Below are 22,617 nucleotides of genomic sequence, written 5' to 3'. Positions count from 1 at the left end.
GCATTCAACAAGTCGGCGAAGGTGAAGCACCCGTAGGGGGTCTGAAGACCCCAGAAAATTTTGAAAACCTTGAAATTGCTCATTCTGAGAGTAGCATATTTTCAGCGTAAATCAGTAGTAAAACTCTGTCAAAAGATGTTGCTACACAGGTTGAAATGTTTATTTAAAATATTTCCGGAGGGAGGGGGGCAATGACACGCCCCTGCCTGGGTACTCCAAGCAACCGAGACTCGCGCAGTAATCCCCTGGGCTCAAAACCCAAGAAAACAAAGTGTTTCGAGTCCAGGGTTGTTCATATGGAAAATAACGTCGGGAATGAGTTCTCATTTGGTGAAAGCACGAAGTGGAATGCAGCGAAGTTTGAGCTACGCCACAGGCTGGTGATAGCGCCCGAGAACTCTCTATGACGTCACGCGCTTTGCTCCACTGGCGTCGCGTCAGAACCCTGGAATCCATTTGATTTGTACAAATACCGCTACCGCTGGCTTTTAGCGCAATCTCGCGTCTCGCTTAGAAATCTAGGGAATTGAATTGAGGGGATTGTCTACTGAATTGTTGTAACGTAAGAATGCCTAATCACATTCTGGCTGGTGCTTCTTGCACACGTAGATTTGATGTTATGTTACTTTGTGTGTTTGCGTTTAGCGATTACAATGCTCACAGTAGCGCTTTTCTAATCAAGACTAGAGACTTCTCACCCATTCAAGAAGAAGTTTTATTTTTGAAGTCAAGCTGGCAATGTAGGACGACAGAGCGTTGTGTTAATTTCTGGTGGTGAGACTGTTACAGTAGCCTACTGTAGGCTAAGTCGTTCCGGTGTTTTTCATGGTGATAGGTAGGCCTAAATTGTTCGTAAGCAGTTGTTCGCAAAATTAAATCTTCGGACTGCTTTACAAAAAATTGTTTGCGAACAATTACTATTATGGTCAATTGCATGCACGAAGAATTGTGTTATGAAGAATTAATTTTACGAACAACTGTTTACGTCAGTGAAGCAATAAACGTCAGTGAAGCAATAAACCATCTTGTTTGTTGTTAATTTTACTTTCAATTTCATCACATGAACGTTGCAACTAGTGCTAGAAACGATAATTGTCCTGATGAACACCCAAACTTTTCAGTATTCAGTTTACGAAAAAACGTCGGACACCGTTTTTCATTCGGTGCTCGATTCTGTCGTCAACGTCAAGCTTGATATGTTGGAATGAATCAATAAACGAATCGATAGCGAAGATTGTCGTATCCTGATCACTTCTCGCCATAATCATGCCCAGAAGTGTTGTCGTCCCATCGACGACTGCTACAGTAACACAAACGGCCGGATTTAGCTGATGGGTGGCCCGGGGCACTTTTAGATCGGGGACCCGTGCAAAAAAACACCTCTACGTCTGTTCCCGACAATTTTCACCTATTCAAACGTCATATAAAAACAGTTCAAGTCTACTGAATATTACGTCATGGAAGTTGCTAGAAAATGTGCCAAAATTCCACCATCGTTAATGAGACTTGTGTCAAACCTGTTTAAACCTGTTTGGACCTGTTTGGGCCTGTTTCGGTTTGAAACCTGTTTAAACATGAATACATTGGATTACATCAGCTTTAAACACCTGTTGAATGACTTCATAATTGTCTTTCATTATTGCGTCACAGTACTGCATACGTGAATTTGAGATATTGATATCTATTCTGGTCATTCGTAAAATGATTGCTTGAAAGTTGGCCGCTCATTTAACTGTTGGCTTAGTGCTTGCTAGTTGGACAAAAGTTCCGTCTTTTATCCAAGTAATTTGTATTGTAGTGACAGTTCTTAGAGGTGTAAGGCGTTGCACCAGTCATTTCGATAGCCGTGGGCTAGTTTTACTGGAATACACTTTTGAATAGACGTTTCGAAAGTGTGTTTATTTTTCGGTCAGTACATACAGACGAACGGATTTGGGAATTTTATGTTACAATTTTCCCACGAAGAGATTATGGTTTACCGCTGTGACCAACGTCTACAGTAGCATTAATCCAGCACTGCACAGCATTTTGCAGAAACTTTAAAGGCTGAAAAAAAAATAATAACACAAAATCACATCTTTTCCACGTCAGGGGGCCCTTCAAAAGGGGGCCTCGGGCATCTGCACCCTCTGCCCCCCCTAAATCCGGGCCTGAACACAAATCTAAGTGGAAAATACTGTGTTTAAAGCCATCACCAGCGTGGAGACCATTTGGAGGCACATGTTCTTTTTTGGGCAGATCTGAGTGAGGAAAACTTCAGAATATTGTGTGTTTTAATTTTGAAACTTTTCCTCTCTTTTTTTGAGCGCACCTTATTAGGACATCACTTCTTTCTCTGTGTAGCACAATGTACGGTAAAGAACAGGTGAGCTTTCATACACAAAGGTTTTGTATCAGCTTCATTACAATCACGTTTTTCCAGAGATAATTGACGTTTAGTTTCATTGTCTGACCCACACAATAGATTAATCTTTAAGGAAGGAAGCCACAAAAAACTAATTAAACCTCAGACTTGGACAAGCGATTGTGGTTTGGATGAGAAGAGCCATTGCAGGTTAGCACAAGTTAAAACAAACTCAAAACCAGTTACCCAGGCGACCTAGGTTTTATTGAGTTTAAGTCTGAACTGAACTATTGAGAATACCGAAGATTTCTCGGATGGAGGTTTGCGCTTGCGGGTTGAGATTGACGTCATAGACTGCCTCGAGTTTCTTGATCAACCGGTTTGGTTGAAAGGAAACATTTGTGATCTTTTCATTGCAGTCGAAACCAGAAAGTATTCGGCAAGAATTGAGTTGTTGCTGATGGGTTTGAGTTACTCGCAGAGGTGGGCACCTGCTGCATTAAAGGTAGCGGGCTACCCGGCACCCGCTATTCCGGCTGAAGTAGCGAGCACTACCGCTACGTTTTTCTTAAACTTAAAACGACACAGGAAGCATTTTGTGACGTCAAAATGACCTTAAAAACGAACGATATTATTCGTTTACATTTCAAAGTCTTAAAAGAAAACACGTTCCAGGTGAAATTTATTGTCAGGCATCTTTCAAAAACACGAGCATTTCAAAATGCGAGGCGCTGAGTCCAGCCCGTTTTGGCTTCAGCAAAAATCTCTCAACAGCAGCACTGGAAAGAATTGGGGTGTCGTTTAAAGAGTATAAAGCGACGTCATAAATCGGCACTAGGAAAGCTCCCAAGGACCAACTTCTGTGTGAAAAAGGCCTCCACACTTGATGTTTCTTTCCATAACCGAGGTTTTATGCGATGACACCAACACAGCAAAAACTTTATCCTCCGAGCAGTGCCGGTCTTTGGGGTGTACAAACCGTGCGATCGCACAGGGCCCGCAATTTACTCAGAAAATTAGGGATTGTAGATCATACTGTAATTTACTGTCCCTATCAGAAAATGCAGTAATTTTAAAATTTAATTTGATTCACAAGCAAGTACCGGTATTTTTGTTGAACATGCTCTCAGAATGCACCAAATTCAAAGTAATTTTTCAAAATTTTCCCCAGACTCCCCACTTCTGGGTGTCGCTTTCGGCGAGCACGCTGTCAGGCTTCGCCCTCCGGCCGTCATAACCCCCTCCCTTTTCAAAACACCTAGCTACGCTACTGAATTGGATCATTGTCATTTTGGGCCGCAAAGCATATTCAGCACAGGGCCCGAAATACCCTAAGACCGGCACTGCTCGGAGTCGTGACTGGTGTTGGTGTCACTCTTGTCGGTATCAACGTGGCTTGATGTTTCCCGCTATGGTCGAATGATTTCGGTGGGCACTTTAACATTGGGCAGTTTTTCTTGCAAATCAGTTGATTTCAGTCATGTGACTCAGCACGAAGTATTCTGAGCGTACTTCTAGAAAGATTTTTTGATACCGAGTACATTATTGTATTTCCACCAACAACGTGGCCTTATGGGTTACAGGGCAAGGACATAGGCATTTTGATAGCATAGGTTCGATTTCCATCCTCTGCCAACATTTGTTTTCTGTAACTGAACTGAGTGCAAGAAAGACCTTAATGGCTACAATCGGTTGAGTTCATAAGGAAAGTTGTCCCACCTTTCTTAACCGGTTGAGGCACAATGGTGGCAGATGGTTCGCGAAGAAAACTGTCTATACGTTAAAAGTGTCTACCAATGATTTCCGCTTTGATTTGTTCACGCAGTGTTTCCATGAAAAATCTTCTAAAAGGAGTTATTTTTTTCACTTTAAATTGGAAAGTAGTGCGAGTAGGCTACGACTAAAATAAATGTAGCGCCTTTCCGCTACATTAAAAAAGTTGCGACCTACTGTAGCCGATACTCTAACAAAAATGTGGCGACGCTTTAGGCTACTAGTGGACTAAAGCTATCAAACAAGTAGCAATGCTACAAACGTAGCGCGCTACTGCCCACCTCAGGTTACTCGAAGCTTACAACCAGCTCAGCCTACATTGCAGTTTGACATTTCCCCTAGCTCAGTTGGTTAAGCGCCTGATTTCACAAAGGAAGAAACTACAAAACAAAGCGGCGCTGCTTCGGCTTTTGAGGTGTGCGCTTTAGCAACGCACGTTAAGGGCTGCTCGCCATTCAGCGTTACCTAATGGATGGAATAATTCCTTGGCAACCAGACTTCAACAATCAAAAACCTCTTTCTGTCAAACTAGGTGACCGCGCCTGCGTTAGTGGCTCAAAGCTTCTACAAGTAAGTTAAGCGAAACTGCCAGGATTAAGCTGTCTAAGTCCGATTTGTATAAATTGAGGGTTGCTTTTGAAAACTTTGAGGTTGGAAATTATAATTAATTGTGATCAGAGATGGGTATGATCACCGGTTTGGTGAACTTGAATCTAAAATTTTCACTGGGTTGAATACTTTTATTGAATACCTAGTTTCTAATCTTCATTGGATGTTTCAGCTCACTGGAGATAGGCTAGCCTGTATCTAGAAACTAATCAGCAGTGTTGTACGCGTCAATGAAATAAATTGACAGCGTCAGCGCGAATTGCTTAAAAACTTTACGGCGTAAAGTACTGCGTCAGCTCTCAAAGAAATTGATGGCGTCAGCGCTATTTTAGCCAGGGTCTCACAAAGCGGAAGTATTTCAACCAAGTGTAGGCTAACAATAGATATAAATAAAGAGCTGCTTTAGCTTATTAGTTATTTCCTTGTAGAAACACAAGCATTTCAAAACGTTTGTCTGACACTCTGCTGCGTTTGGAACGCATATAATGTCCTTTCCAAGCGAAAACATGCGTTCCACAGCAGCGCTGAATGGTATTGGTGTGTTGTGTTTCAAAAACAAGTCTTGAAAACGTTTACTCGAAAGGTAGCCTATCACTGTTCCAAGTGCGTTGTGATGGCTTAGCATAGGCTATATAAATCTTATTTTAACGAGGTCCACTGCACCAACATTGCTCTTTTCAGGGGCATAGAGCTCTTGAAATAAAGTATCTTCAACCTCCGCGATGACATTCATTGATTTTTCGCTTTCTTTCTCTGATCTCTCGTTTTCGGTGGGTAGGCTACTGCTCACGATTTGAGTGATCACCATTTGGCGAACTTCTTCCGCTTGTAATCCAGGGAGCCATTCCAACCAACGCGAAAGCCAGTAATTCGGATGAGTCGAACTGGCCAGAATACATTGTGAAATGAGATTTTCCATGAAAACAAAAAATGACGCATAGCGCTTGACGCTTAAAATCGGCAAACTAGTTGACAGCGCTATCACTTCCGTCAACTAAAAAATAAACTGACGGCGCTAGCCTCAGCGTCAACGTACAACACTGCTAATCAGTCTTTCGCTGCTTTCTGTCTGTTGTGGTGTCTAGATTGCTATGAGGTTATTTTATTCGTATGGTTTATAAATTGTACCGTGCTCAGCTTCCAACAGACGAAACAACAATTTTCTCTCAGTAAATGATTTGACAATCCCATAACTTTTGGGCTGTTTCACCAGATCTTGTATTTTAACTTTTTACAATGCTAATAATGTTTGAACATGGCTGCATAATATCTTAATAGTTTAATTATTGAGCTCTTTTTTGGCCTTATTATTGATTGTTTTTAAAGACAATCACAGCGAGTTATCGACAATCACGTAACGAGATTGTTCGTTAAATCAGGTTTATTTGTGTGTACTCGTGTGAAGAAAGATATTTTTCCAAACTTGAGTATTAATTCTTTGTTGCAAGAGAAAGAAGGATGGATTTGGATTTTGAAGTAAGCTTGACTAAATTATTTTTGTGACACTTGTAGCTTAGTCTACAGTAGGCTACCGGTAATAATATTCTTTTTTTGTGATGTCAATAAATAATATTTCCAGACAATAAATAGATTTCCAGGTTTTCATTCATATCTGAAAATTATTTCATGGTTGTTGCTTCAAAAGAAAATTATTTCTTGGTTGTTTGCTATTTAGTTGAGCTGCTGCTTGATTCACCTACTCAAATTCAAAGCTACTACAGTAGAACTCGGTTAATCCGGATTCGGTTAATCCGGATCTTCGCCTTATCCGGATGAAACTGGAAGTACAAATGATTTGTAATCTTTTTCTTGAGAAACAACTTCGGATTATCCGGATTATTTAATCCGGATCTTCGCCTATTCCGGACAAAAGTTGCGCTTTCTCTATCGCTTTATCCGGATTTTCCCGACAGTTTTGCCATTTTATGCTAAAACGTAACGTGGCTTATTGGAGAAATTTCTTATCTATTGTTCCATTAATGTGACGCAATAAATTATTGCGGATTTCTTCTTTTCATGAACAGTAATGCCCCCTAACGCAAAATTCGTGCGCAAATGCCCAAACTCGTACTGTAACTTGAAAAGATGTCGGTGGAATTTTCGGCGGTATGTCGGTGATGCTTTTCCAATAGAAGACTTTGTTTGATTTTTTGTAAGTTTTCCAAAGAAACTCGTCTTCTGTAACTGTTTTCAAAAGTTTTGAGTGACTACAGATTATTCCGACACGCATGTCTGAAGATATTTTTGCCAGTGTGTTCTTGCATTAGACGCAGAGTCTACAAATACATTCGTTTTACATGCATACTGCATTTCAAAAGAATTCTATCGCTAATATGGTGATCACGCGTCTCGGAATTGACAGATGACCACACTAATGCGTTCAATTTCGGTGATTTTTACCGATACCCTTCTATCTACAGTAGGTAACGTCAGGCTTGATAGAACCGTCATCGGTTAATCCGGATCTTCGCCTAATCCGGATGGAATCGCCGGTCAAATCGAATCCGGATTAACCGAGTTCTACTGTATCTACAAGTGCAGCATCCAAGTTAAAGCTCACTGAGTCTTTGTTCAACTCGGCTCTTCCATATGTAAAGTTTGAATATAGAAGTTTCAATCAACGTGTTCTTTTGGCTATTTCTGTGGGCAACCATCAAACAGGCGCATAGCAAAGCCAGGTTTTGCGATAAAATTGCACATTCTTGAACAAAAAGTTGAAAAGACGACTGCAAATATCTCCGGCTTTTACAAAACCCAAGATTTCGGGAAATTGACTGATAATTAAGTTCAAAACAGTCTTTTGCTTCACTGGAAGACAAGTTTTGGATTCTAAGGCTTCGTGATAAATGACGTTTAATTGATTTTGTTTGTAACGAAGTCCGATTGCAGAGCAAGCACAACAAAAACTCCGCTTGTTTGCAGCACATAGCCCTGGCAGTGATTTCTGTTTTCAAAAATATCTACATGGCCAAAAATAATAGTACAAGACATGAAAAAAATCATGCAAAAAGATTAAATATCATGGTAAAGCTCGCGCCCCTATGGAAGATGGTTGATGCCTCCCCTAGGGGGCCTGCCTCCCGAGTTAAGAACCACTGTTCTAGGATGAGGGTTGAGTATAGGGTTTGATCCTTTAAAGAAAGTGACAAATGGTTAGCTACTTTGTTTTTTAATTTAATTCGTAAAAATCTTACTTTTTGCGTAGGCTACCGTATTTTAAAACTCCAATAATGAATAAGGTGGCCTTGATCGTAGGGTAGGCTACCATACTGTTAATAGAATCCACAAGTAAATAGCAAAGTTGACCGAAAAACATCGATAGAAAACTAAGAACCAGAGGTGTCCCAAGAGTTTTATGAAGCTTATTTAAAATTTACGTTTTTGTGTTTAACATTTAAAATGGCATGCACAATTGCACATTTAAAATCTGCTTCCATGAAAAAAAAAAAGGAAATCAGGACCCGTTACAAAACAGTAAGACCCAAACCATGTGCACCTCTGGTATAGGCTACTACCCAGCGGACCAGAGACTCGTCCGAAGAAGTAGAGAAAGGCACCAAAACTTGTTTTAAAATTGTGAAGCCTTATTGCTGAGTGTAAAGAAACTGGGTTTGTTTTCAAGGTTTCCCTAGTTCCTGCTGTCGCTTTTCAATGGCTTCATAACTGAGAAGGTGTTTTCGCAAATGACTGTGCTACCGGACATGGAGCTCATCTTCAGTGCAAAGTTTTTTTAATGAAACCTTCAGAACAGACATTACTTGCATGCACACCAGACCCTGCGTCTGTGGTTAGGCCTATCATTGTTCTTGGCAGAAACCCTTCTTCCCAAGTAGACTTGAACTCTCTGTTTTCCTTTGACACTTTTATTAAGTTAGCAGCCAACTTACAATTGAATTTGAAAGTCTGTGCTGGCAACAAAGAGCAAAAATCAATGCAAGTCAGCGTCCACAAACTGTAAAAAGAAATTGTTATCCCAAAATAGTTACCTATTGACCTACACTTTGATAATGTGCTACATTTCGGGCTGTGGCTAACGCAATGCATTCGTGAAAATCGCAAATATATTTGAACAGGGTGCTGGAGTTGGGCGAAAATTATATGACTCCGACTCCTCGGTTTATAACTGGCCCACTCCGATTCCGGACACGTCAAATTCCCTCCTACTCTCCAGCCCTTTGGAATGGGGCAAAAAATATACGAATCCGATTTCATAGCCTTGGTTGTGCTTGAAGTTTTCGATGTTATTTCGTTTGGAGTGGAAGCTTGTGCTTCCACTCGGTTCCAATGAATGAAGAGCTGCCCTCTAAGTGCGATGCTAACTCATTATGTGAGGAGTTGAGCACCTCTCGCTTGATCAGATTGTCTGCCCCGATAGCTCAGTTGGCTGCATCCAACCTTATAAACGAAGAAACTTTAAGATCAAGCAACACTGGTTCGAATCTTGGGATGTGCGCTTGATCATCATATTTCAAGAACAGCTCTTCAATTTGTTCAACGGCACCTGGTGGATGGAATATTTTACAGATAACAAGACTTCGACAACCGGAAACTTCAATCCGTCAATCTCGGCAACCAGGCCTGCGGCTGTGGTTGAAAGTCTACAAGTATGTGGAACTTCCAGGAGTAACTTATCATAAGCTTTATCAGTCCGAGGATAAAAATCCAAATCTCAGATTTTGCAATTTTTTTTCAAAAGCCTTGTTACATTGAATAATAATTGGAAGATGATTTTGCAGGTTCCACAGTTCAACAGCGACGAGCTATTGTGTTCAGCCGAGAAGGCGATCATTTGCAAGGGGACGTTCGGTGTTGTAATTTTTGCTTTTCATGATACGCATCAGGTCGTGGCGCTAAAGTGTTTCGATCTACAACGCGAAGAAAACAACGTTAAGCGGTAGGAGCAACACACATTGTGTTGTAACAATTACCAGCACACCACATTGCTTATCGTTAATGCTACATTTTTCAGGATAAAAAGCGAAGTGGAATGCCTTCAGAAGTCCAACCATGAGAATGTGATCCGCATCTTTGGATGGACACAATGGTCGAATGTGGTTGCGATTGTGACGGAATACCTTCCTGCTGGTGACTTAATGGAACTTGTGCAAGATGAAGATGTCCAGCTGATGCCACTGCTTCGACTGCGCATGTGTGCTGAGATCTCAAACGGATTAAGTTTTGTTCACAACTTTTCCAGAAATCAACAACTTGTTCATGGGAACATATCTCCAGAAAATGTTCTCCTAACAGAAAATCTTCATTGCAAAATCTCTGACTTTGGAAGCGCTAAAGTGTCTTCACATACTGGAGGTAGAACAGTAACTGAACATTCCAATGACGATAGTAATCAGTATACAGAGATATACGCTTCACCAGAACTCCTCAGAGAACCACTCAAGAAGATGAAGCCTACTGATGACGTTTACAGTTTCAGTATCTTGGTGTACGTGGTTCTGTCCCGGGAACTTCCCATCGGATCAACCACTCTATTGGTTGTTTACAAAGACGGAATAAAAAGCGGCCAAAGACCTGACCTTGAAAATATCTTCAACTATCAAAGTGAAGTTGAGAAAGATGGAGATTCTGATCAAGTCCGAGCTTTGAAAGCTTTGAGGTTGGCAATGATGGACTGCTGGGAGCAAAACCCCAAGGATCGTCCCAACATGGTCACGATCCAGAACCGACTTAACGCGGTTCTGGATGATGTCCCATTATCTAAGGTAGTGCAAAGCGCGTCGATCGCGATTGGTGATGAGCAGAATCGGAATCCCTTGAAGGAACAATACGAATGCATTCCTCTATCGCAAGTTGATCTATTTTCGAAACCACAACGTAAGTGGTTTCATCGTACTATTATTCCCAGTGACGTCATGCATCGTTTAGGTTGTTGATATCTAGACAGTAGAAATGCAGCCAAGCAAGATCATGCAAGGGTTTGTTGCAGCATAACTTACATTGCTCTTCATGTTAATCTTCTGGCTTTATTCCCACTTCAAGTGGCCGGTGCAAATTTCAGTCCTCCACATCACTTTGTCAGCAGCATCTTCATCCTTCCCTCCCACAATTTCCATATCTTCTGCCACACAGTTTATCCATCATCTTTTCGGCCTTCTTCGCTTCCGTTTGCCAACTTCTTTTTGTCTTATTCATTTTCCGACATAATCTCCATCTCTCCTTACCACGTGACCCGACCATTAAAGTTGTGTCTCTTTCAACTTATCTTCCAGATCTCCAACTTGCATTCTCTTTCTGATCCTTTCATTTCTCACTCGGTCCTGTTTTGTCAACCCCAGATATAATTCATGTTTTTATTATTTGCGACAACAAACTGTACACTGCGGTCATAGATGCAACACAATAGGAAACAGCGAAGTGACATATTAGTCTTTGAGTCATCTGCTTTCGTTATTTTGGCTTGCCATTAAGTGTCTTTGCCGAGACACAGCCGCGTGCTCTGGAGCGGTGTCGAACCCACGTCCTTTCGCACGTTGCCCAGACGTTCTCACCACTCTGATACTCAGCCGACGCAATCCATGCATCCGACTTGGACACGCAAAGGCCATCGCAGCATTTTCATTTCCGTCTGTGTCTGACATCTCATTGTCACCTCCCTGTCGCTTGTTCCGTTTACGTGGACCCGAGAACCAAGATATGAAATTACATTGCTCTCAGCGCTGGAGTCCATGTCCGACAGTGCAAATTGATCGATCGCAAATAATTATCACAATAATTACTATTTTTCCACTGCAGGGCCATCCAGTGTACAAATTCTCGATTCTGCACCAAGACCCAACAGTTCCCGTGTTCTCTCTTCAAATTTACAGCATGCCCCCTTAGAGGTTAGAATGTTTTGCTACTTGAACAATCGAAAATCTGTAAATGACGTAAACATTTTGAAATTTGGTCGCCACTGGGATTGACTTGCAAAGTTGGATTGGTATCGTTGAAATTGTGCCACTTGTACATTATTCTTTCCATTACGTAAATTGAGAACTACCCGTCAATTGCGTTGTCCAAGTAAACGTCCTGAGAGTTGAAGCATCGGACCTCGTAGCTTTTTTCTTTTGGAAAGTTGTGTACTTGTCCGACTGAGCAAATGCAACCAAATATCAACAAAGTGTCAATAAATTCAAATACTAGGCAGAGTATTGATTGATTGATTGATTGATTGAATCTTTATCCTCGGACTGGGAAAGCTTCTTGCAGAGCTTAATTCTGGCAGTTTCGCATACTTGTAGAGGCTTTGAATCACTGACGCAGGCCCGGTCACCGAGATTGACAGAGTGAAGTTTCCGATTGTTGAAGTCTTGTTGCCGGGGAACTATTCCATCCATTAGATGCCGCTGAATAAAGAGCAGTCCTTAACGTGCGTTGTTCAAGCGCACACTCCCGAGAGTCGAACCAGCGCCGCTTGATCTTGAAGCTTCTTCGTTCCAGAAGTGACACGCTAACCAATTGAGCTATCAAGCGTCAACCGTTGAATATCTGCGTCCAAAACATGACGTCATGTGCGCCCACATCATGATGGCATCTCCGTCCAAAATATGACATTATTTACAGTTACACCCAAAGATGACATCATTTGGGCCTTCAGCATGGTGTTGTGCCACACACCAGTTTCAACTGTTCTCGCGTCTTCTTGAAGCAGGACCTTGGATGAACCATCATCACTTATGAGCAAATAAAAAACATTGTGATGCTATTGTTCTGTGATAAGTTTGTTCACGGTTTGTAGACGCTGCGGATGCACAGGAACGTTGAGAGGAAGATTTGGGCCCGGTCTCAATATTTCCAGCTTCTTAAAACAGCTCAAAAAATCTCAAGAGCGAAAATAAAACATGAAATTATCAAGGAGGCGGGTTTGATAGATTTTCTCCAAAAAAAGAAGCAAAAGTTGTTTTCAAAACAGCGAATTGTGTTACTTGGAAATTATATCTAAAGAATATTTGATGGTTTCTTGGCCATTTTCTGTAGAAAGGTTCTTGGGCGCCAACGTCATCTAGACGCAGATTTCTAGGACCCCTGTTAAAGCTACTGCGGTCTCAGGTTGTAAACAGCAAGTCGTTGTAGGAGTGCAACAAAACAAGCACAAACAATTACATCGATTCTACGTGAAAAGATGTAATGCTAAGGTGAGTCAATATGTAATGAGACGTTCTCAATTACTTCGGGGCTTTGGAGCCATGAAACTAAAATTTCCTGCGATGATTATGATTGAAGTCACCATCGCAGCAACACTGCACTGCATATAGGACGATGAGCTGAAGTGTCCGAGATGCTATCAAATTGCTCAAAGTTGGTAAGAGAAAATTTATGATGCTTTTGTTTGGGAGAGCGTAAAAACAAATGATACTCTGTGTAGAATGCAAAGAACGTAAGGCAACCTTCTCAACGCCTAGAGCACGCTTCTTCAAGAGTGCATACATTGAAAGGTGTACTCGAAAGCATAATTATTAATTCTAGAAGTTGGTCCGAGTGTAATCGTGTAATGAGTGTCTCTAGTTCAGAAGTAGTCTAGGCAGAAAAAAACAGGATTTAGATAGAAAGTAACTTCAGATAAAATTGGCCGACACTTGCGTCTATCTTATGGAACAATTTGCCCCAATCGTTTATGAAAAGTTTCATTTTTGAAACGTCAGTTGGCTCAGATTGAGGGCTTCAGTTCAGAAATGTAATTCCTCTTCAAGACAAGGCAAAAGCCCCACACTTCAACATAAATCATGACCAAAGTTATTCACTTAATCTGGAAACTTTTAACACATCTTTGCAAGATCCAGCCCAGACCTTGCACCATTTAATTTGCTGTTTAGTCCACTCAGCAAGAAAAGTTTGAAGGTTGAAGGAAGTTTAAATCTGAATTTGTGAAGAATAAAAAGGGTGCTACGAACTTGTTGATGGTTCAACTCATAAAATCAACGTAAGACACAATACAATATCGAGGTGGAGTAAGTGGGTGAAAATACAGGAGATTATGTAGAAAAATAAAAAGATTTGTTTTGAAATTCCGTTTATTCAAACTGAGTTATTAAAAAGTGCCATCACCCATTCACTCATCCTCATATTTTGTACAATAACGATTATCAAAAGTACATTTTTTTGCAGATAAGAAGATTGGACTGCGACGAACTGACATGTTCAGTCAACCAAAACAAGCGAGAACTCGGCCGCGGTTCGTTTGGGGTTGTACTCTCTTGTTTTCACGAAGTGTATCATGTGGTGGCGCTAAAGTGCTTTGAACTCCAACTCCACGGTGGAAGAAATAGTTTTGAAAGATTGGAGAAAAAGTAAATCCCTCACTTGCAATAAAACAAAAGTGACATACATGGCATCAGGTTTTCTTCTTGCGTTTGAGAGATATTTGTGGAATTGCAAAGCAGGAAGTAGAATACGTTAAGTCGTCGGACCACCCGGCATGCGACAACTCAGCAAGTGCTTCAACTTAGCACTTACATTTCAGCTACTGTCAAGTCAGAAAATGAGATTTACTTGCGCAGCTAAAACTTGCTTGGTCATAGCTTGTTAAACTAATTTTGCTGAGTTGTGACATGCCAAGCTTCGGTTTGCTCAGTTTTTACTTGCTCAGTTTCATCATTTACCAGCTTCAGCCACTTGCTGAAATGTTTCTAGCTCAGTTGTCACTTGCTCAACCTCCATTTGCTCAGTTTACAACTGGTAACTTGAAGCAGACTCAATATGTTGTTGGTTGCTGTGAACAATCTATTTATTGAAACTTATATTGAAGCTTTCTTTTCAGGATCAAAAGCGAAGTGGAATGCCTCCAGAAGTCCAACCACGAGAATGTGATCCGCATCTTTGGATGGACACAATGGTCGAATGTGGTTGCGATTGTGACGGAATTCCTTCCTGCTGGTGACTTAATGGGACTTGTGCAAGATGAAGATGTCAAGTTGATGCCACTGCTTCGACTGCGCATGTGCGCTGAGATCTCAAACGGATTAAGTTTTGTTCACAACTTTTCCAGAAATCAGCAACTTGTTCATGGAGATATCAAAGCGGAAAATGTTCTCCTAACAGAAAATCTTCATTGCAAAATCTCTGACTTTGGAAGCGCTAAAGTGTCTTCACATACTGGAGGTAGAACAGTAACTGGACATTCCAATGACGATAGTAATCAGTATACAGAGATATACGCTTCACCAGAACTCCTCAGAGAACCACTCAAGAAGATGAAGCCTACCGATGACGTTTACAGTTTCAGTATCTTGGTGTACGTGGTTCTGTCCCGGGAACTTCCCATCGGATCAACCACTCTATTGGTTGTTTACAAAGACGGAATAAAAAGCGGCCAAAGACCTGATCTTGAAAACATTTTCAACTATCAAAGTGAAGTTGAAAGAGATGGAGATTCTGATCAAGTCCGAGCTTTGGAAGCTTTGAGGTTGGCAATGATGGACTGCTGGGAGCAAAACCCCAAGGATCGTCCCAACATGGTCACGATCAAGAACCGACTTTACGCGGTTCTGGATGATGTCCCATTGTCTAAGGTCAAGCAAAGCGCGTCAATCGCGATTGATGCTCAGCAGATTCGGAATCCCTTGAAGGAACAATACGAATGCATTCCTCTATCGCAAGTTGATCTATTTTCGAAATCACATCGTAAGATGACGTGTTGCTTTGATATCCATTTTTCGATTTGCGACATTGTGCGTGCTTTTAATCATATTGTAAACATGTGATTGTCTGTTGTTGCAGAACCACTCACGGAACCCACTCCCTTTGCTTGGCCGGTCGATGAGTCCAGCGCTTCCAACACAAAGCCCATCCAGTGGGAATCCTTCGACGCTGGCGTGCCGTTGCTACCGAAACGGCCCATCAAGGACGGCCCTTCAATCGATGTGGCGAAACCATTGAAAGGTAACAATGGAAGCGGTTGCATCTATGGAAGATCCAATCCGCATTGTGACACTACAGAGATATTCTATGTCCATCTCGAACATGTGAGCAAGCTGCATTGATGAAAACAATATCAAGATTAAGCAACACGGGTTCGAATCTCGGAGTGTGCGCTTCAGCTACGAACTTCAAAAGCAGCTCTCTATTCAGCTGCACCAAGTGGATGGAATGATTAACAGAAACTTCATTGCATCAATCTCGATGGTCGACTTGAGATATTGGTTCAAATTCACCACAAGCATCCGAAAGTACCAGATACAAGCTTTCTCAGCCAGAAAATATTTCCACAATCAATCTTGGACTAACTGTCATTGTTGAAATGACAACCTTTCAACTTAGTTTGTTTAATTTAAACAAAACGCTCAGAAACTAAATGCTCCCAGCTGCAGCACTGAAAGACATTAATCAATGTAACAAAATTTCACATTGTTATTTGAAGACCACTCAGTATCTTTTATCATGTTTTCATCACCATGGCGGTGGGATGGTTAAGGCGGATAAGGCACTCGCTTTCAAATCATGCAATCCTGGTTTGACTCCCAGCTTATGCTGGTTGTTGTAGCACTGCTCACCTCTACCCAGGGTGTAATAAATTGGGTGGGCGTAGTTGCTGAAGTAAAGGCGGCTGAGAGAAAAGAACTAGCCACGTTTATCTCTTTACAGTGTTAAAGGCCTTTTGCATTGTTTTCCAACAAAAGTGCCGGGAGCACCCTGGGGTGCCATTTACAATAATCTGGGGTGCTCATACTTATTTTTATATTTTTTCACATGGTGGGTTAATATTATTGTTGCAGATGAAACTGACATGCTAGATTGTTTTTGTTACATCAATAAGGGCATTTTTTGTATATTATTTTGTATGTTTCGTGGTTATGAATTGTCAGTGTGGCACTCATCTGTTGTTGCGGCTTTGAGAGGTCAATGTTTGCACAAGTTGCGCTGACTATCGATTGCACTTCGGGGGGTGAAAACAATGCATGGAAAGGTTTTTGCCTATTTTGTCTACAAAGGGAAGAGCAGTAGCCTATATTAAGCTTCACACTGACTTCGAAATAAATGAACTTTAATTTGATTTTAACTCAAGTCACTTTATATACTTTTGATTTTGTTATCAAAACGCAGTTTCAAAGCGACATTTAAATTCCAAATAAAGTTGAAGTGTTACTATTATTGTGTTGATTTCTGAAGGTGGTATTATTGCCTTTCCCAAGGGCACGCACAAAAAACGAACATTTGCGACATTGTGCGTGCTTTTAGTCATATTGTAAACATCTGTTGTTGCAGAACCACGCACGGAACCCACTACCTCTGCTTGGCCGGTCGGTGAGTCCAGCGCTTCCAACACAAAGCCCATCCAGTGGGAATCCTTCGACGTTGGCGTGCCGTTGCTACCGAAAGGGCCCATCAAGAACGGCCCTTCAATCGATGTGGCGAAACCATTAAAAGGTAACAATGGAAGCGGTTACATCTATGGAAGATCCAATCCGCGTTGTGACACGGCATGGGTACCGGTATTTTGGTTAGTTTTGAATTTTTATCCCTGGACTGCCAAAACCTTGATTGGTTATTGGAGACTCTTGACGCAGGGTCGGTTACCGAGATTGGAAAAGTGAAGTTTCCGATTGTTGAAGTGTTGTTGCCTGGGAATTATTCCATTCACTATGTGCCGCTGAATGGAGAACAGTCATGAAATGCGTTGATCAAGCGCACAACCGGGAGTCGACCTAGAGTGGCACTCAGTGGAAGGAATAATTCGCAGAAAACAAAATTTCAACGAGAAGGCGAAAAATTTGTTCTGTCAATCTGAGTGATCGGGCCTGAGTCAGTGGTTCAAAGCCTCTACAAGTATGCCAAACTGCCAGGATTAAGCTCTCAATGAAGTTTTTTCAGTTCCAGGATAAAGATTCTTGCAATAAATTAACATTTTCCACAATGTCATTTGAAGACTGCTCAGCATCTTTTTATCACCATGGCAACTAAAATAACCACCAACCATGTCAAGCAAGGTCAATATTGCGCGCACTTAGTTGGTGTGTATGGTCGCTTCGTAATTTTGCCCCCAGCAGTGTTGCCGAGGGTTATCATAATTGATGAGGTACATTCTCTGACAAATTCGTTTCACTCGCGTTGAAGAAACTTTGTGCCAAACACGTTTACGGTCCCCGCTTATTAAGCCCACTTCGAGAACGAACGATTGTGGGCTTATTAAGCGGGGGACGAATTTCTTCCACTTCTATACACTTAATTGACCATACCCGACAGTACTATGACTAAAAGTTGCTAAGTCTGTTCAACCACTGCAAACGACAATCGGTTCTTTCCTGTAAAACTCCATAACTTTTGCATCGCTCCGAAAATTCTTTGCTTTTGCGAGTTGTGTCAGCAATGAGCCGTGTTTTGTACAATCCAGCAATCACAGAATAATAAGAACTGAATTAGCAGCGTAATAAAGCGCAACATTGTTGAAAGTAAAACAAACACTAATAAATTGTGACGCTTTTTTACACAACTTCAATCAAATTTGATCCCAAAATTGGGTTTATTAAGCGGGTTTTTTTGTTACATGAATAAATAGAAGTAATTCAGGATCGGACCAAATTGGGCTTAATAAGCGGGCAGGCCTATTAATCGTGGGCTTAATAAGCGGGAGCTACTGTATAAATTTAAAAAACTTTCAAAGTACATTGCGTCATCGCTTTTTGTAAAAACGTAAAAAATAAGAACAATAAACAAAAACTGCAAGAATCGTTGCATTTTACTGCACCAACTGTTAGTTTTCAGCAGATTAATAACATGTATAAAAATATTATTTTGTGACATCCTCCAAAGAACTTATGCAGTTCATAAACAATACTCTCTCTAAGGCGCCCCTGTTGTTATTCGTGCAGGACATTTCCTTTGAAAATGCTCAAATTTCCAATAAGTAGTTTTTGCCCTCATGCGTTAAGTGCACTATAATCTTTGTAATAAAGCTGGTCACCATACAAAAGTTTTGGCTTTCCTTTTTCGCTGCCATTCTGAATCATGGACTCGGACACAGTTCGAATGTAAAATCTCAGACATTTAAACATCGTTTTAAGGTTTTTCTCTTATGTAGACTTGAACACTAAACCCGACATGTGAAGGAAAATCCTGACGTATGGCAACCGTAATAGCCGGCTTTATGGCTGGACAGTGGACAACGTCAATTATGTTGTCATCATTAGACATGTTGTTACGTCAATGTTTTTCAATTTGTTCTTTTCCGCAGACCCAGCCAGTTCCAGATCTCGACAGAAGAAAACTTCTGCCACAACAACCAGAGTTTCCAATTTAAAAACTACCCAACGGAAAAAAATGGGTTGGTTGGTTTTGAATCTTTACCCTTGGACTGACAAAACCTTGATAGGTTATTCCTGGTAGTTTCGCATACTTGTAGAGGCTCTTGACGAAGGGCCGGTTACCGAGATTGGCAGAGTGAAATTTCCGATTGTTGAAATGTTATTGCCGGAGAATTATTCCATTCACTAGGTGCCGCTGAATGGAAAGCAGTCCTGAAATGCGTTGCTCAAGCGCACACTCGGAGAGACGAACTTGCGGCGCGTGATCTTGAGCCTGGCGCGTAACCACTGAGCCAACGGGGCGATATTAGTTCTACCGCAGGCTGTTCATTGAAGATTTGTTTTGATTGTGTCAGATAATTGCGGCCTGCAAGCAATCGAGAAAATAGATTGCTCCCGATTAGAATTGGAAGTGTAAGGGTTTGGATTAACTGATGGAAACAATTTAACAAATAAGAGTTGCCTATTTGGACGCGTGTTTGTCCCGACAACAATCGAATGGAGCGCAACAGCGAGAACGAACAAATGCCTTCTGTTGTCTGCAATCACCAACTCCTGTCATGACGCGGCGGATAGACTTGATTCTATGAATTCTTTTTCAGATGCACATCAACTTCTCTTGTCTGTTCAAACATCGCTGGAACGAAACGAAGTCTCTTCAGCTCTACTTGAAACTCGAAAGCTCACTTCTGCAGCCACCATTTTGATATCCTCTGATGACGTCATTACTGCTGACGTCATTATGGATGACGTCATATGCATCAGCAAATTGTTCATTAAGAAATCAAAGTGTGAGATATCAGTGAATTTAATTTTATGGAGTCTGACAGTTTGCGAAGAGATTAAAGAATTGGAAACAAAATTCGTAAAGGTTTTCCAGTGTTGCCAAGTTCTCAATGCAGCAGCATTCGCTATGGTAGGAACTGAAAGAAAAGTAAAAAAGCGTTGTTGCTTAGCGTTTGTGAAGTGTCAGGATAGACTGCAATCTATCAACATCAAACCTGACAAACGCAAAACAGAGATGAAGATTTGGTGTTGCCTCTATCTTGCCCGTGCTTGCTGCGTTTGCAAAATGTATCAACAATCACTTTATATGGTGACCACGTGTTTATCGATGCTTGAATCATTGAGGGGTGCCAACAGAAAGAACGAACTCTCTGCATTTTGTTACAACATAAAAGCCTGTGTCAACCACAAGATGGGAAGATTTGAAGAAGCGCTCGGGTTGCGAGACCACGAAATTTCCGAGCTAAGATCAGGAACAAATCTTTCTGCAGATGAAAAGAAGCAGTGGATTGATGCGGCCCTCAAGAACCGACAGAAATCAGAAGAGGCAATCAAGATCATCATGTGAATGATTGTCCAATGTCCATGGCACCCGTATCCAGTCTTACACTTATTTAGACTTTTGACACTGAGTCTCCGAATATCAAAGTATTGTCTTATCGAAGCCTTATCGTAAAATAAATAAAACTGGCCAAATTCGGAGCTTGCATAATTTTCTGATAAACATTTTGTTACCGTAGAACAACTTCTTCAGTCACTGGAAAGCATAAACCAATGAAAAGCAAGAAATTCAACCAAGGATACTGTTGAAGTCTTTCAAAATAAGAATTTCTCATTAGTTGTAAAACTATATAAGATTCATTGCAAAACTTCTTTGAAATCAGACCTCGTGAAATACTGTGAAAAATTTTGTTTCGTAAAGGAATAAATATATCCGCCTGAACTATCGGGATAAAAAACAGACACCTTATTATTTTCCATAAATCATTTCGAAAACACCATTGTCTCCGTATAGTGACATGAATAATGAGATGGCTATCTGTTGTGATACCGCCAAATTTTGAACATACGTAGGGATGACATCATGGAACTTAGTATGAAGAATCAACTTTGATTTGCTTTTTTTAACCTTAATTCTTGTCATTTTCAAATTCTTCTTCTTCTCTCGCTTGACTTGTAGTAGCTTAGATTGGCAATGCCTCCTCGTGCAGCCAAGATACGGTAGTTGGGTCCAGTTGTCGAATACCAGTGATTCCACTTGGGGGTCGTAAGATGGAACATTCGTGGAGTATGTGTTGCATTGTTTGTTCTACCGCTCCGCAGACACATATCGGCGAATTATGCAACCCCCACCTAAACAAATTAGCTCCAGTACAGCCAACGTCACATCTGATCCTGTTCAATGTGACCCATGCCTTTCTTGAGAGGTCTGCTCCAGGAGGGATGGAGAGTGCTGGTATAACTGAAAACTGGGGAGGGATATGTGGCAGCTCGTTCCATTCTTGGGCCCATGTTTCCATGCAGCTGAAGTTCTTATCCACAAGTTGTGTAGCATATCGATGGAATGGGCGCCTTGATGATAGGCGTTGATTTTCAAATAATAAAGCGTCAGTGAAAATTATTTGGTGATGAGTCAAATTAGAATAGCTACAATATGATCGCAACTTGTTTTATAACATAACGTTTGTACCCAAATTATTCCTTCGTTGGGGGATAACCAAGTGGATTCTAAAGTATAATGTAAGGTGACGTAATATGACGTCAATCGAACCTGATGGGACTTCCCTCAACGTCATCAGCCTTCTAGGTGCTTCATTGGCAGTTTTAACGTTGTAGTTGCGTTCATGGATGTTTTTCAAACTTATAACTATTTTTTGTGGTAATTTGAAAAGCTTCATCATCTGAAAACCACGTTGCCACGTAATAATATCTTGTCTAATCTAAAGACAAAGTCATTTACTTCATTGTTGCTTGAAAGAAATATAAGAATGTGCTTGTGTGATGTCACAGTTGTAAATGAAAGCATTGTGTGACGTTGACCAATCACCATCGAGTGATGCTTTGAAACAGAAACACGACTTTTTTCATGCTCAATATTGGCTAGCCAATCAAAACCCTCTATTTGCATATGACGTGTGTAAGTACGGAGTGGATGTGTTATTTTTCAGCTGATTCGCGTTTCGATTTCAGCCTGGCAGCTCTTTCGCAACCAAGGGCCAACATTGATTAGCGATCCGTCGCTATACATTAATTGTGATAAGTTTCATTGTTTTAACGTTCTATGATGTCAAAATAACTTGACGCGAAAGCGCTTTCTTCAAGTTTAAACACCCGCGGAGATGGCACTCGTTTTGGAAACAATGAGTTCCACGAAGACATTGTTGTTGTCACAATGAGATGGTATCAAGTTCTCTTCGCCCTGCAGGATTGTTCCAAGCTTGTCGCGCTCTTTTCTGAAAGCGTCTGCCGAGGGAAGCAATACACTTCAGGCACAACGATCATTGTCGACGTACTGACAATTAGTTTTCTGAGTTTTGCAGGTTAAAGCCTCGACAAAGGCACTCGAGGTGACTTGTTTATAGTATGTCAGGTGTGCCTCAAATTTCTCATTTTGAGGATGAAAAACATTTATTACGGCAACTGTCGAAACGTCAGTATTGAAACTTCCTTTTTTCAGCGAAGTTTTCTACTATAAGCTGTTGTACAGCGTCAGAAAGTTCAGTGAGCCAGTTCGTTGAGGAAGGTTGAATCGCGTTGTCGACATTCAAGTTGTTTTTTAGTTCTGATAAAAACGCAGATTGCTGGGGAATATATTTTGACAAAACGAATGTTTACACATTTAGATAAATGACAAGATTAGGTTCTTGATTT

General features: G+C 41.1%; 1 protein-coding gene across 1 annotated transcript; it reads left to right on the top strand.

Annotated features, from left to right (window-relative positions):
• Nucleotides 1–6,184: 6,184 nt before the first annotated feature.
• LOC145765995 (uncharacterized) lies at nucleotides 6,185–21,815 on the top strand. Its single transcript, XM_082577648.1, has 10 exons — nucleotides 6,185–6,202; nucleotides 9,463–9,620; nucleotides 9,696–10,558; nucleotides 11,477–11,565; nucleotides 13,829–14,010; nucleotides 14,481–15,343; nucleotides 15,440–15,601; nucleotides 16,925–17,086; nucleotides 18,891–18,980; nucleotides 19,563–21,815. Exons 1-10 carry the CDS (start codon nucleotides 6,185–6,187, stop codon nucleotides 20,312–20,314), a joined length of 3,339 nt encoding a protein of 1,112 aa, XP_082433774.1. The 3' UTR covers nucleotides 20,315–21,815.
• The last annotated feature ends 802 nt before the right edge of the window (nucleotides 21,816–22,617 follow it).

The sequence above is a fragment of the Aplidium turbinatum genome, chromosome 3, assembly GCF_918807975.1.
Source record: "Aplidium turbinatum chromosome 3, kaAplTurb1.1, whole genome shotgun sequence".
In the NCBI taxonomy this organism is placed as follows: Eukaryota; Metazoa; Chordata; class Ascidiacea; order Aplousobranchia; family Polyclinidae; genus Aplidium; species Aplidium turbinatum.
The sequence above is the reverse complement of the archived record's forward strand: the minus strand, read 5'-3'. Positions and strand labels throughout refer to the sequence as shown.

Excerpts from the sequence above, each read along its gene's own strand:
- LOC145765995 (XM_082577648.1), top strand. Across the intron at positions 10,559-11,476 it reads TCTATTTTCGAAACCACAAC|GGCCATCCAGTGTACAAATT; the intron begins GTAAGTGGTTTC and ends TTTCCACTGCAG. Across the intron at positions 18,981-19,562 it reads TACCCAACGGAAAAAAATGG|ATGCACATCAACTTCTCTTG; the intron begins GTTGGTTGGTTT and ends ATTCTTTTTCAG.